This window comes from Adiantum capillus-veneris, chromosome 26 (genome assembly GCF_014529385.1).
Source record: "Adiantum capillus-veneris isolate H3 chromosome 26, ASM1452938v2, whole genome shotgun sequence".
Taxonomy (NCBI): Eukaryota; Viridiplantae; Streptophyta; class Polypodiopsida; order Polypodiales; family Pteridaceae; genus Adiantum; species Adiantum capillus-veneris.
Window position 1 is genome coordinate 94,851,154 of NC_140956.1, and position 14,851 is coordinate 94,866,004.

Genomic DNA, 14,851 nt, shown 5'->3' on the forward strand with positions numbered 1-14,851 from the left:
CTTGAGATAAGGTGTGCCAAAAAGTCAATATTCAATCCCTACAAGGAGGGGGAGAGTCCTACCAGAGGGGGGATGAGAGAGAACACACACACACACACTCACACAAGGCATGCTTGGTACAAAGAAAGCAAAAGGGACACTTGTCAAGTTCCTTCTCATGTTGTCCTCATGGTGTGCCTGAAGCCTATTGATTGGCCACCCAAGGGGTCCAATGATAATTTAGAATATTTAATTAATTTTTTAAAACATATATCAAGTACTCTCTCTCAAAGGGGAAAGAGGGACACTTGTCCCAAGGCTACCCTTGTTACTTGATTTACCTCTTGCTTGTGATTGGCTAGGCCTGGAGGGGTCCAATGAGCTTCAAGTATGAGCTACAAGGGGGGGTCGACCAAAGCAAGTAGGGGGCCTGCTTAGGGGGTATACTCTCCCACACACACTCACAACACTCTCATTGTGTGAAGTGCAAAGTGCAAGAGCTCCCTCTCCTTCTCCAAGCAAGTAGAGAGGTTGAGAGCCTACCCCAACACTCTTGGCTATGTAATGCAAATCCAACCAAGAGCCATGCTTCAATGCTTAAGCTTTCCATCTTCTCCATCATCATTCTATGCTATTATGTATGTGTAGTTGATGATAAGTGAGGAACTAATTCTTTCTTCTATGAAATGTTTCTTCTTCCTCTTCCCTACCCTCATTCCCTGCTAGCTCTCTCCACCTTCGAAGGTGTTTAAGGTATTGGGATTGAGGCTTGGGATAGTTAATGCTTTCCTCAAAGTTTATGTCATGCTCGTGATGCATGAAGCTTTCCATCTTCATTGCATCACCTAGGTCACAAGGAACACAAAGATTGTATTGTAACAAGTCTCTCTTGATGGGAGAAATCATAATACAAATGCCTATTGGAGGGGGGAGCAGCTCCACATAAATCCGATTCTCAATTGTTATCATGTTCTCTAAATTCTCTCTCTTGCAAAAGTATTGTTCATTCCAAGTTAACTAAATGCTATGTTTTTGTTGCTACGATTAATTATGTTCACCTGCTATGCTCACAAAGTAATTTCACAAAAGTACTCTCTCTAATTTCCGCTACTCTCAAGTTAATATGCCAATTCCAATACAAGGTATATATATAGCAAGTGAGGGGTAACGAGCAAGAAAGAAAAGGAGGATTTTGTATAAACGTGGGGAGGGAGGAAGAACATAGCGTGGAGGGAGAAGAAAAATGGAGAGCTCTCTCTCTCGTCCTCGGTGAGCAAAGGAAAGGTCAATCTCTCTCGCTCTCGACCTTGGTGAAGCGAGGAAGGTGGAGAAGAAGAAGCTTTAGAGTTCTCTCTCTCTTTCTCTCTCTTTGTCGGCACAGGAGGTAAGCAAGGTTTAACTCTCACTCTTGATTTATCTCTCTCTCGACATTGGGGAAGCGAAGGAAGCAAAAGAAAAGGAGCAGAATGAACAAGATGAGGGGAGGTAAACCCATGAGGTTAAGCAAAGGAGACATCAAGCAAAGAACCAGAACAAGAACTATGGAATCCTAAGCTATCGGCAAGTTTGACAGATTCCTTAAGGAAAATTGAAGGATTAAAAGTGAGCATCTATGAAGGAGGTGAAGAATGAGAAAGACAGGGGATTTTTGTAGATCTCTCTCAATCTTTCTCTCAATTAAGCATGAGAAGGACGACAGAGGCGATCAGAGAATGCTACACAGAGTTATTTTGTAGCGCTCATGAGGGCAATTGAAGCAGGAAACCGATATGGATAATCAATTTTAGTGTTGTTAATCATGATTGATAAGCCACGGAGCCGTTAACGGCCTGCTTATTTTTGTAAAGGGAGCTTAAATTCCTAGCTATTAGTTAATCCGAGTGATGGAGCTGCTAACAGCCCGCCTTGGCTATCGATTAAGTTGTACCTAAAGATTTACTCAATTAATTGATGATTACGGTGACTGCCAGAGCTTTCAGTGTCTACTGTTCTCTCTCTTTCACACCTCCCACAGTCAGAGGCCCCGCGCCTACCCGACTCACGTCTCGAACACATATCCCCCGACACCGCAGGGTTTGGTAATGACAGGGGTGGCCCAACCTCAGCAGTTCTCTGCGGCGACAACATAAAAAATTGTTGTATATTATTCTGAGCATTGAAACTTGAGTGGTTTAGTAGAAGTTGGGCATATGAGCCAGGGCTGTTGGATATGGGTCTGGGTGCCTGCAACAACTGGGCAAGAGGAGAAAACTGCTGGTTGAAATTCAAATTAGGGTTACCTCCTGAGGCAAACTGGAGACCCGTCCTACCTGTGGGAAGGTGGTGTTTGTTCAACATTCCTCACTACTTCATATAGAAGTGCATCTTGAAATGCCACCGTGCCTCCCGCAAAGGGGAAAGGCACGCGTCGAATTCAAAAGAAGAGCCTTTAGTGAAGGAGTACGAGCGGAAGTGCGACACGAGAGAGAGTGCGAGAAGAAGAGCACGACGATATGGTGAACTCGCTCTACTGTAATGTGTAGAGCATAGTGAGTTCTTATTAGGTTTTTACAAAAGAATATGTGTACATACCTGGCGGCCCGCCCACTTACCTGGGCGACCACATTGGGCTTTATACCCCAACAACCTCCCACTTAAAGTCCAATGTGGTACTTTAAGTGTGAGAGAAGCTACTATACAAGCTAATATACAAGAGATGTAGAGAAGTGATGTACTACCCTACACCTAACTGCTTGCGAAAATGCGCAAAGCTCTCTGTGGGAAGTTCTTTTGTAAGTAGATCAGCAGGATTTTCTGTGGTGTGAACTTTGACAAGCTGAAGTTGCTTATCCTCGAGCATTTCCATGATGAAATGATACTTCACATCCACATGCTTTGTCTTTGAGTGATAAAATGGATTGCGAGCCAATTGTATAGCACTTTGACTATCACAATATAACACAGGAATCTCTTCTTTGATTCCCAAATCTGTTACTAGTCGATTAAGCCAAATTGATTCTTTGCATGCCTCTGATGCTGCAACATATTCAGCCTCTGTAGTAGACTGAGTAACACAATCTTGTAATCTAGAACGCCATGATACTGCTCCACCAGCCAATGTAAAGACATACCCTGACGTAGACCTTCGGTTGTCTAAGTCACCTGCATAATCTGAGTCTGTAAAACCCTTTACACTTAGCTCCTGACTCCCATAGCATATACGCATACTCTTTGTAGCTTTCAGGTATCTCAATATTCCTTTCACTGCTTCCCAATGTTTCTTGCCTGGGTTTGACATGTATCGACTTACTACTCCCACTGCAAATGCAATGTCTGGGCGAGTAGCAATCATTGCATACATCAAACTACCCACTGCAGACGCATATGGAATCTTATCCATTTCAGCCTGTTCCTCCTCAGACACAGGACAATCTTGTTTGCTAAGTTTCACATATGGTGGCAATGGAACACTCAGTGCCTTTCCCTTCTCCATATTGAAACGTTGCAAAACCTTGTCAATATACTCTGTTTGAGATAACCAAATCAACTTCTTTGATCTATCTCTCTCAATGCGCATAGCAAGTATATGACTTGCCTCACCCATGTCTTTCATGTCAAACGATTTTGCCATCTTTGACTTCAAAGCTGAAATTTCTTCCAAGTGCTTGCCAGCAATCAACATGTCATCCACATACAAAATAAGGATCATCCAACTACCATCCTTAGCCTTCTTTGTATATAGACAGTGATCGAACTCACTACGTTTGTAGCCTTGAGAAAGCATAAACTTGTGGAATTTATGGTACCATGCCCTCAGTGATTGTTTTAAGCCATAAAGACTCTTTAACAATTGGCATACCCAATCTTCCTTGCCTTTCTCAACAAACCCTTCTGGATGCTGCATGTAAATTTCCACATCTAAATCACCATGCAAGAACGTTGTCTTGACATCCATTTGGTGCAACACCAAATATAATATGGCAACCAATGCAAGAAAGCATCTCAATGTAGTCATCTTGACCACCGGAGAGAAGACTTCATCAAAGTCAATGCCTTGTTCTTGCTTAAAGCCCTTGGCAACAAGCCTTGCTTTGTACTTTGGCTGACTATCATGAGCGGTGATCTTATACTTGTAAACCCATTTACAAGGTAGAGCCTTTTTGCCCTGTGGTAATTTAACTAGCTTCCATGTCTTGTTTTTATGTAGAGCTGTCATCTCTAACTGCATGGCCAATTGCCAATTCTCGGAGTCCTTCATTTGCACTGCTTCCTTGTAACATGAAGGCTCATTGCAATCAATCAACATGACATAGTTCATAGATGGAACAAACCTATCAGGAGGTCGCGTGACACGTCCAGATCTACGCACAATAGGTGGCTCAGGCTCAGCCACAACCTGTGGTTCCACTCTATCCTGTCCTTGCTCCTCTTGAGCCCTGACATTTTGTCTTGCACGTGCAGGTCCATCTTCTTGGAAGACAACTCTTCTAATCTCCTCAACCCTCTCTGGTTTAGAATGATATTTGGATTCATTAAAGTGAACATCATTGCTGCGGACAACCTTTCTGGATTCGGGATCCCAAAGTCTGTACCCCATCTCACCAGAATTACCATAGCCTAGAAAGATGCACTTTCTACTCTTTGGCTCAAGTTTGTTCCTAAATTCCTTTGGAACGTGAGTATATGCCTCACAGCCAAAGACTTTGAGATGCTTGTATGAGGGCATTTTTCCTGACCATACCATCTCTGGCACTGAATCCTTCTGCAAAACCTTGCTAGGAGATCTATTTACAAGATGAACAGCTGTTGATACAGCTTCAGCCCAAAACCCATTTGGCAGCTGTGCATTAGACAACATACTTTTGACCTTCTCTTGTATGGTCCTATTCATCCTCTCAGTAACACCATTTTGAGGAGGATTGTAAGGAGCAGTAAGTTCACGTTTTATACCTTTTGACTCACAAAAGTCCTGAAAGGCCTTTGAAACATACTCTCCACCATTGTCAGTGCGTAAGCATTTAAGCTTCTTGCCACTCTGATTCTCCACAAGTGTCACAAATGTTTTGAAAACACTAAACGCTTCATCCTTGTGCTTGAGAAAGTAAACCCATACTTTCCTCGAGTAATCATCTATAAATGTCATAAAGTAAGAAGCTCCCCCTAGAGATAGGTTAGGCATAGGTCCACACAAATCACTATGAACAAGTGCCAACTGTGTATCTCTTCTACTGCTTCTATGCTTATGTGGATGCTGTGTTTGCTTACCGTACAGACAATGTTCACAGAATTCAAAATCATTAAATGAAAAGCCAGGCAAATAACCAGAACGAGACAAGATTTCCATTCCCTTCTTGGACATATGTCCTAACCGGCTATGCCACAAAGAAACGTTCGGCTGCTCGGTTACATTGATTACATTTTTAGAGACATTTGATACATAAATCATGTAAAGTCCTCCAGAATTTACTCCATGTGCTACTGTCATAGAACCCTTGGATATCTTCCACATGTTCGGTCCAAAAGTGGTGACGTAGCCAGCATCATCAAGTAAACCTGTGCTGATCAAGCTCTTTGTAATTGCGGGAACATGTCTCACATTCTTCAGCGTGAAAGAAGGGCCATTCTGAATCTTCAATTGAACATCTCCAACACCTAAGATCTCACATGTCTGCCCATTGCCTAGCCGAACATGATCTTTAGTGGTCACATAAGAGGTAAACCACTCCTTGTTTGGAGACACATGAAGTGATGCCCTTGAGTCTATAATCCAGTCACTCAGTGCATTTCCATCAGATGCTGTAAGAAGAGCTGACTCCATTGTATTCTTCAAGAAGTAGATGTCTCCTGACACTAGACTATCATCCTCTGCAACAGTGTTTGTCACATTTATTTCTTGAATCTTCACTGAGGACTTGTTCTTCTCACCATGGTCTTCAGCTTTCTCTTTGCCTTTTTCTGCTTTCCATTCTCTGCAGTCTCTTTTCATGTGACCCTTCTTGCCACAATGGTAGCATTCTATGTCACTCTTGCCTTTAGCACTGCGGGACTTGGTACGAGACTGATTCCTCTTTCCACCTTTGTACTTTTCTTTGGTCCTTCCCCTGACAACTAAGGCTGTTACTTTGCCTTTGTCCATTGTCTTTCTATTGGTTTCTTCAGTAAGCAGACTTCCTTCTACACCTGCTATGTTCAAACCATCTGGAGGTGCAGAATTACTCAAAGCTGTGCGAAAAGTGTCCCAACTTTCCGGCAATGTGATCAACAGGAACATAGCTCTAACAGGTTCATCAAACTTGACACCTTGAGCTGACAACTGACTATAGATTGTGTTGAATTCATTCAGATGATTGGACATAGGTGTCCCTTCTTTCATCTTCAAGTCAACAAGCTTCTTAAGCCACTATACCTGTGAAGCTGCACTCTGCTTCTCATAAAGATCACTCAGCTTTAACCATGCTTGATAAGCCGACATCTCATCTACTACATTGAAGTAAACGCTTTCTACCAAAGTCAGCATAATGGTAGAAAGTCCCAATTCATCCATTTCGCTCCATTCATCTTCGTCCATATCTTCTGGTTTTATCCCCTTGAGCTTTATAGGTTTTATTAGCTTCTTTTGTACCAACACGTGCCAAATCTGCTTCTTCCACAATGGGAAATTGGTTCCATCCAACTTCTTGATATTGTAAAGAGCAGTGTCCTGTGATCCAGCCATAGCTACGCTTCACAGTAGTTTACTTTCCTGGAAAAAATTCGGCAGAGTTTCCCTTGTAAAGTGACCTCTGAACCAATATCAACCTGTCAAATGAACCAAGAAAGCTTCAGATTCTGCAAAAATTTTGGCAGAGTCTCCTTTGTAAAATGGCTCTGGTGTACTAAAAACAACTCAAAAAACCATTGTCTCTCTAACACTGTAAGCTGTGGGTAAACCCGTCTTGCACCTGTACTGTCTCTGACTGTCCTGTAAGCATAGACTGCGACAATGCCTCAACGGAAGTAAAGCAAAGATGCAATCCCAACTGTCTAACTCACAGTCAATACATCCTAGCTGCCTATCTAAGGGTGCTCGAGGGATCGCTCCAAGACCTATATCACCGAAAGGATCTCAACATTCGAGAATCCCCCAGCTCAATAAAACCTCACTCGACCCTCAACAAAGGCTGCAGTAAATCTGACAGTACATAGACTTCCCACAAAGTCATACATCCACAAATTTCCCATTGTATGCTGTAACCGCTGCGGCGGTTGTTTGCTGCGTGACTCACAGCCAGCAAACCCTCAACAGACATACATCATCTCTGACAATACATCCCATGTGGAAGTACCTGCAATGTCAGGATGAAATCTAGAATATCAAGCAGCAAACACGAGCTACCTGATGAACTAGTGGATGTCGCCTACAGTCTGTGAGTAGATGCGCCCGTGTCGTATGTGACACGCCTCCAAGAACTGTGAGCCGTCCTTCGATGTGTAGACAGCCACAAATCAACACTCTGGGAGTGTCGATATCCTCAACACCTGTAGTCGTAGGCCGAAAACCCCAAATTTGCAAAGTCGGATCTACACCCGCTGAGACCACGTAGTCGAAAATGGCCTGCGCAGAACTTTGTCGAAGCCGAACGGTGACCGAGATGACCTCAGAATGAAATTTTGAGCACACCAAGCCCTACGACCTTTCCCACAAGATTTGGGGCCGTGTCTTTGCCTGTCGAATTTCACTCCAATCTGAGCTGGTGACTCTAGCCTCCTGCAGTGCTGCCCCGAGCCTCGATCTGAGCTCTGATACCAGTTGAACGAGTACGAGCGGAAGTGCGATGCGAGAGAGAGTGCGAGAAGAAGAGCACGACGATATGGTGAACTCGCTCTACTGTAATGTGTAGAGCATAGTGAGTTCTTATTAGGTTTTTACAAAAGAATATGTGTACAACCTGGCGGCCTGCCCACTTACCCGGGCGACCACATTGGGCTTTATACCCCAACATTTAGTCGGTAGACACGGCAAGGGAAGAAAGGAAAGGAAATGTGCATGACCTCGGGGGATTTCCGTAGTATGAAGCTCAGAGCTCCTCGTTATCCTCACCGCTCCTCCTTTCAGGCCAAGCTGGCTTGCTCTCAAATTGGTAGGCTTTTACAAACGATGTGAATATGGTGTGAGTATTTTAGTATATAACTTGGTCCGTGCCCCTTTGCCCTTTCTCTTTTTTTACCACACACATCGTTAGCAACTTAGCACAGTGGAGGGGTATGCTCTCCTCGTCACTATATGGCACGGCTCTGGCCAGGGGGGATTTAGGGCCCAAATTTGAAGGCACGAGGCGGCTTTAATCTCGATCGTCGGATCACGCAATGGAGTGGGGGTGAATCGCCCCGAGTTCACCCCTAGTTCACCCCCCTCGTGGGGTGTGGGTCGAACCTGGGACGTTTCGATTGCCACACGAATGTCCTACCACCACGCTAGCGCGCGTCGCTGTCCATATTGACATGGCACATGATCATACCGTAGTTTAGGCGCCCCTAGTTCACCCGCCCCTACCTCACCCTTAGTTCACCCACCCCTAATTCACCCCTAGTTCACTGCGTGATCTGACGGCTGAAATTAAAGCCGCCTCGCCCCCCCAAATTTGGGCCCTAGATCCCCTATGACCCAAAGCCGCGCCATATAGGGACGAGGGTATGCTCTCCCTTCAATTATTTCAATTCTCATTTTTGCTCCACTGATGGGGGAGTTCATCAAGTTTGAGGGCCGTCATGGTAGAAGTCGAACGACCAGCGTGAATATGGTCCAGGTGCCATTTAATATTCGGCAAATAATGACACAATAACCAGCCGTTTCCATGCAAAAGTGCATCACACACACACACACACACACTGCACACTGTCTTTTTCGCTTCCAGTCCTACTTGGTGAGGATGGGCCAGCATCCGGAGGGAGGGGCTATGACAGTTTTCTGCATTATGGGTGCAAAAGGTTACACCTGATGTGTTGTGGCCCTCAGTTGACTTGCGTCAAGCGAGCCGCGAGCGTCCCCCAACAGACGCACACACACACACACACACAGTCAGTGACAGCACTGACAGGGGACACAACGCCTCTCTCTCTCTCTCTCTCTCTCTCTCTCTCTCTCTCTCTCTCGCCAGGCTTCCCGGGGACCCGGTAGATCTATCAGCTTTGGGCCTCTGCTGAAATGTAACGTATATAGCCCTTCATTTGTGCAGGCGCAGGCACACATCCTGTGTGCTCTGCTTTTTAGGCTAGTAGGCCTGCGATTGATGCTGTACGTAGCAGAAATGCAGAGAGCAGCAGAGGCCAGATTGCTGCTGGGCTTGTATTGTCTTCACATACTTTGTAGCGCACTGTTGGGGGCGGGGATCGACCTGTCGCCCGATTTCTACGCCAGTACATGTCCCGATGTGGCGGGGATTGTGTCGCGCAGCGTTGCCGCCTCCTCTGCGCAATCCAACGTGGTAGCCCCCTCCATACTTCGCCTCTTCTTCCACGACGCTCTTGTCCAAGTAAGCAAGCGTCTCTCTCTCTCTCTCTCTCTCTCTCTCTCTGCCTGCTCATCCCCACGTGTCTTTACTTGACTCGTCAGGGTTGTGACGCATCCATCCTAATCTCCTCCACCGTGGATAATGAAGCGGAAAGGGACTTTGCGGACAACAAGAGCTTGCGGCAAGAAGGATTCGATGCCATCGAGCGAGCCAAAAGTGACGTGGAGAGTGCTTGCCCAGGAGTTGTTTCATGCTCCGACATTCTCGCCCTCGCCGCTCGTGATGCTGTCGTCCTTGTAAGTTACTTTCTCCCTCCACTTACATTAATATTGCTAGCGTGGGATGAAAACTTTTTTTTATAGTGCTACTAGATTCAAAATGAGGGACTTCGTGTCTGATATGATCACAAGAAGATTTAGAGATTTTCTCATGTAGGAAAAGGGAGACTTTTTCAGTGTTTTTCATTTTCATACAATGCGTAACATCATGAGCTTTTGCTCGGGAGGCACCGCATACCTAGCTAGGTACGATTGGGGGCAGGAACCGCCGGCCCAATGATGTTGAACTAAGTCATAATGTGGGAATTATTGTGAGAATCTGTCCAAAACTTCTTGTGGATGTAAGCCTTAAGTTTTAGGGCTAACCCACCCCTTACCTGTGGGTTCATTGTGTTTTTTTGCAGTTCTCTCTTCAATTCAATTCCACTTTTCTCAAAAAAAAAAAAAGTTGCTAGTGTGGGATGAAAACTTGTCACTCTAGCACGTGCATCCAAGTCGATTCAAATTGCTTCCCAATTCTATGCATACATATGCTGTGTAAATGCTTATTTAGAACACACCCATATCCTTTATGTGAAACTGCATTAGGGGGGTGTGCGCCATCTCAAGTAGTAGTGAAGGTCCTAACCCTCTCTAAGCTGAGTCATGACGAAGAAGAGGACTTGCAATCACCTTCTATAACATGGAAATATGACAATTGTGCAATGCATTAATTCTATCTCCAAACATGAGCAGAACTTTTTTATGGCCATTGCTTTCACTATTGTGGCCACCAATCGTAGCACGATAGGTCTATTGCACGATCTCAAGAGCTATCAACATTTGACATTTGAAGAACACTCTCTCACCCACAAGGATTTAGGCACCGTGACACTCTTATTTATAAACAATTCAAGGTTTTTCCTGTGATTTCATTGTACCTTTTACTCCGGGTTGCCTTGGAGGAACTTGTTGATGTGTTACACTAACAATGAAGAGTGCGAATAATCTTTGAACAAATGGGATTGACTGTGTCCTTTGATGTAGAAGCGGGGTGTGGGAGGCTCCCCTCTAAGAACATGCATATATCTAACCTATAGTATCATCCATAATGCAATAGCAGACACACTAGAACAAACAATTTCTTGAGAATGTAAGGTAGAAGCGTGAACAATGTGTCGTAAGGTCCCGCGCATGTATCCAAGATGTGTTGGCATTATGGCAGGATCCACATCCCCCCCTCATAAGGTGATAACCCGAAAACTTAAGCAACTAGCTATCTCACCTCAAGTAAAATAACCAAAGTGTAAGTCTACTCGACAGAGTACGACACTGTCACATTGACATTAGAGAGTGTGAACAATGAGGGACAACCTCCTCCCGCAGGAAAATAAGTCACGAACTAGGCCGCAAGCTGATCAACATGTGGTACCGTTAGGAGACCCCACCTGGGTCCTACCCGACATGATGGTCTACCGCTATTGCTTCTCCCCTCATACTGATGTTGTGAGAAAAGTAAGAATCCTTGCGAGCAAAGCCTCTCTGAGCCCCCCTTTCTCCAAGCTTGATAGTAGGGTGACATCGCCCGCCTCAAAATTCTTTATGAAACCTAAACCTTCGCATAACCATTCATCTCATCTTTTTTGGCAGATCGCACAAGTCTAGGTTTGTGTTTGAACCATTTAAATGGTTTGGGACACAATAGTGGCTTGGCATCTCATTCTATAAAAGTGGTTCTAAAATTGACTATGGTTCAAGAAATCATGAACATAGAATATAATTGAGGTCCCACACATAGAGGAACAGTTTGGTGTATCATTTATCCAAAAATAGTGCATTTTTTAAATTTTAAATATAGTAAAAAGCCACAAAATTGGCTTTTAATATTAATAGCATATACATTTTGCAGGCTTAAAACAAATTGAAAGTCTTTTTCCTAAAAGTAGTATATGCATGGATTTTCATTGTAGATATATTTCAAGTATTTTACAAAAGAGTTTCAATATGCTTTGAAGATTTTTAAGGGGTCCATATGCGAAATCAGGACTATTCAACGATTTTTCATTGATTGTACCTAAAACATGACCTTTGAAAAATGATATTTTCATATGAAGTAATTTATTTCTATTTTTTTATCAACTCCTTGCATGCCTTGTTAACAAATACTTGAAACATTTTGATCAAGTTTTCTCTAGTCCATGAGAATAAGCATTTAGACAAGAGCTGCTTATTATAGCCATAGAAGTGGCTTGTGCCCTAGTGTTAACTTCTAAATAACTTCTAAATATAGGGAAAAAGCCCCTCATTAAGCATATCAAAAATTGAAAAGTTTTGTTTGTCATTGGAGACTTACTCTGTAGAAATTGTCAGGCAATGCATGGAGATGCATTCTTCACCAAGAAAAAGGGCGTTTTGACGTCTTGGGTCACACACACATAACTAATGGATAGTCTTGTTTAGAGTAGTTGAACATAACTAAGCCTTGGGATGCACTCCTAAATCTCGTCGAGTGTCCATCAAAGTGTGAGCCCTCATGCTAGTGTTTGGGAAAAATCATTTTTCCAAACATACAAAATTCCTTTCCTTGAATTTGCCAGGCGGAATTTTTAGAAAATCAGGTTTATTTTGTAGGCTTTTACACTATTTTTCTCTATTTTGGGGCGGAATTTCTCCTTCTTCCCTTGCCCTCAACCGGCATTTTTGAAATTGAAAATGAAAATGGCATGATATTAAGTTGAGACACATTTTTCCCGAACACTACCTGAGGCTCGCTCACACCCACCGTCACAACAAAGTCTCTCTTCCCTTTAAGCGTAGAAACCCAAACGATTATGTGCTTTCTTTAGTGGATGATTAAACCATACAATTACCCCATGTTTGGTATGAATAGGGTGTGCCCCACGTGTATAGACCTTTACCCTACATTTCAATCAATGCGAAGGCAATGTGCCTTACAAGCCTCTTCTCATTTGAAAGTGAATATGACTTCTTCAAGACTATACACAAAAAAAAAAATCAACATCCACGACAAGTTGAAGAGATCATAGTGTGAATTAGTTTAAGATGGTGGTAACTTGATTTTTTTTCAAAAGAAAAAACATAATATGTTATCGTGATACCACATGTTTTAAAATAGGGAAAATTACCAAAATACCCCTCAAATTTCAAAAATTCCCAAAATACCTTTGTTTCTATTTTTGTTGGATTCTTCAAGATTTTCTAATCTTTATTCTTGTTTGACAATTGAGATCGGTTTGTAAGTGCTTAGCATGTAATTAGTCGCAAATTACCTCGCAAAAAAAGGCAATTATCTCTAAAAATAATGAAGCAATTCATCTTAAAGCCTACATAACCAACTCCAATTTTAGTTTTAGCATCCTGTATGGTAGACAATCACTCTTCTTATGAAAAAATACAAAAAAAATTGTTTTTGGAGAAATTTACTCTCACAACTAGGGGTATTTTGGGAAATTTGAAGGGCATTTTGGGAATTTATGGCAAATTATGGGGGTATTTTGGGAATTTTTGAAATTTGAGGGGTATTTTGGTAATTTTCGCTTTAAAATACTAGTGTCTCGTTTTGTTTTTGTCTCTCACAAAGAAGCCTCTTATAATGAAATTCTTATCAATTCAATAGCCTCATGTAGGCCATAGTTAATTTTTACCTTGTACTGTGAATTTTGAGAAAAAAAAAACATTTTTGTGGGGATTATTTGCACATAGAAAGTGTTTTCTGTGTGAACTTAGTTTTGAGCTCCATTTTTCCATTTTACTCACAACAACAAATTGTGCAAAGATTTTTGCAGACGGGCGGTCCTAATTGGAGAGTTCTTCTAGGACGGCAAGATGGTCTTTCCTCAAGTGCAAGCTCTGCACAAGGGAAGGTGCCTCAAGCTAATGCTGATGTTCAAGAACTTACTAGCATATTTTCTTCAATTGGGCTATCACCACTTGACATAGTCCTCCTTTCTGGTGAGTTGAGCAATTGAACTCACTATTTCTTGTTAAAGTATCCATTGCCTTAATTCTCACCAACTAACTTTAATGTCATGTATTTTGTGTCATCATGTCAAGTTTGTATATAGTTCATGGATTATAATGTTCCATATATCATTAATGATGGTATTGAATTTTTTTCTTCAATTTCTTTGAATTTAATTGTAGATTTTTAGCAACAATATCATATAGCAAGTGTTAATGGATGCGACTTAATGATTTTATAGAACTACATGTAATTTAATTTGCACTTTGCCAATATCAAATACTTGCTACATCTCATTTAATTACATTGTTTTAGAACCTAAGACGGTCATTGGGATGTTTGCAGGGGCACACACGATTGGTTTCTCTCATTGTAATCAAATTGCAGACCGTCTTTACAATTTTGGAGCATCAGGAAAATCAGACCCTAGTTTGAATCCCGATTTTGCCTCCACACTAGAGGGGCAATGCCCCAATGGAGCAGGAGATCCATCAACTGTTGTGCCTTTTGACATCACAAGTCCTTTTACCTTTGATAGCAATTACTATGTGAGTCTGCAAAGTGGAAAGGGCTTGCTTTTCTCAGACCAAGTCCTCTTCAATGATGAGGCCACAAGGGATGTTGTCAATCAATTGGCCTCATCATCCCAAAGCCTCTTCTTCGACAATTTTGTCAATTCTATGATCGCTCTAGGCAATGTCTCAAGTGGGTTACCCGGAAATGTAAGACATGTGTGCAACACTCTTAACCCTTAGTTACCTACACCTTCTGAGAAAATATGTGCATATTATGTTCCTTTTAATGATAATTGTTCGAGAGCTCCAAAAATTGTACCTTCTCATACAATTGTAATGAGGATACCCCAAGCTATCTTTATGGGTTCCTGAAATATTTCACTAGTGCTCATGAAAATGGTGTTATCAGCCTTCTCATTCGTGCTCTTGCTCACCAATTTTTTACTTCTTCATCACTGGACAATAATTTTTCTAGTCTGTGTCTTGCAAATGATGTGGTGTAATGCCTAAATTTCTTGTTTCATTAAGCTCAAGTATGATTATTGGTGATGTAACCTAGGGTTAGTCACTAAGGTTTCATTGACATTTACCTTGCATTGTTTTCCATTATCTTTCAAACCTTGAAGCTAGACCTCCATGTCTTGAATT

The 14,851-nt window shown here is 42.5% G+C and overlaps 1 protein-coding gene across 1 annotated transcript; it reads left to right on the top strand.

Annotated features, from left to right (window-relative positions):
- The first annotated feature begins 8,839 nt into the window (after window positions 1-8,839).
- LOC147423840 (peroxidase 55-like) lies at window positions 8,840-14,622 on the top strand. The gene is made up of 4 exons (XM_086501297.1): window positions 8,840-9,470; window positions 9,551-9,745; window positions 13,513-13,678; window positions 14,034-14,622. Exons 1-4 carry the CDS (start codon window positions 9,228-9,230, stop codon window positions 14,441-14,443), a joined length of 1,014 nt encoding a protein of 337 aa, XP_086357423.1. The 5' UTR covers window positions 8,840-9,227; the 3' UTR covers window positions 14,444-14,622.
- Window positions 14,623-14,851: the final 229 nt, after the last annotated feature.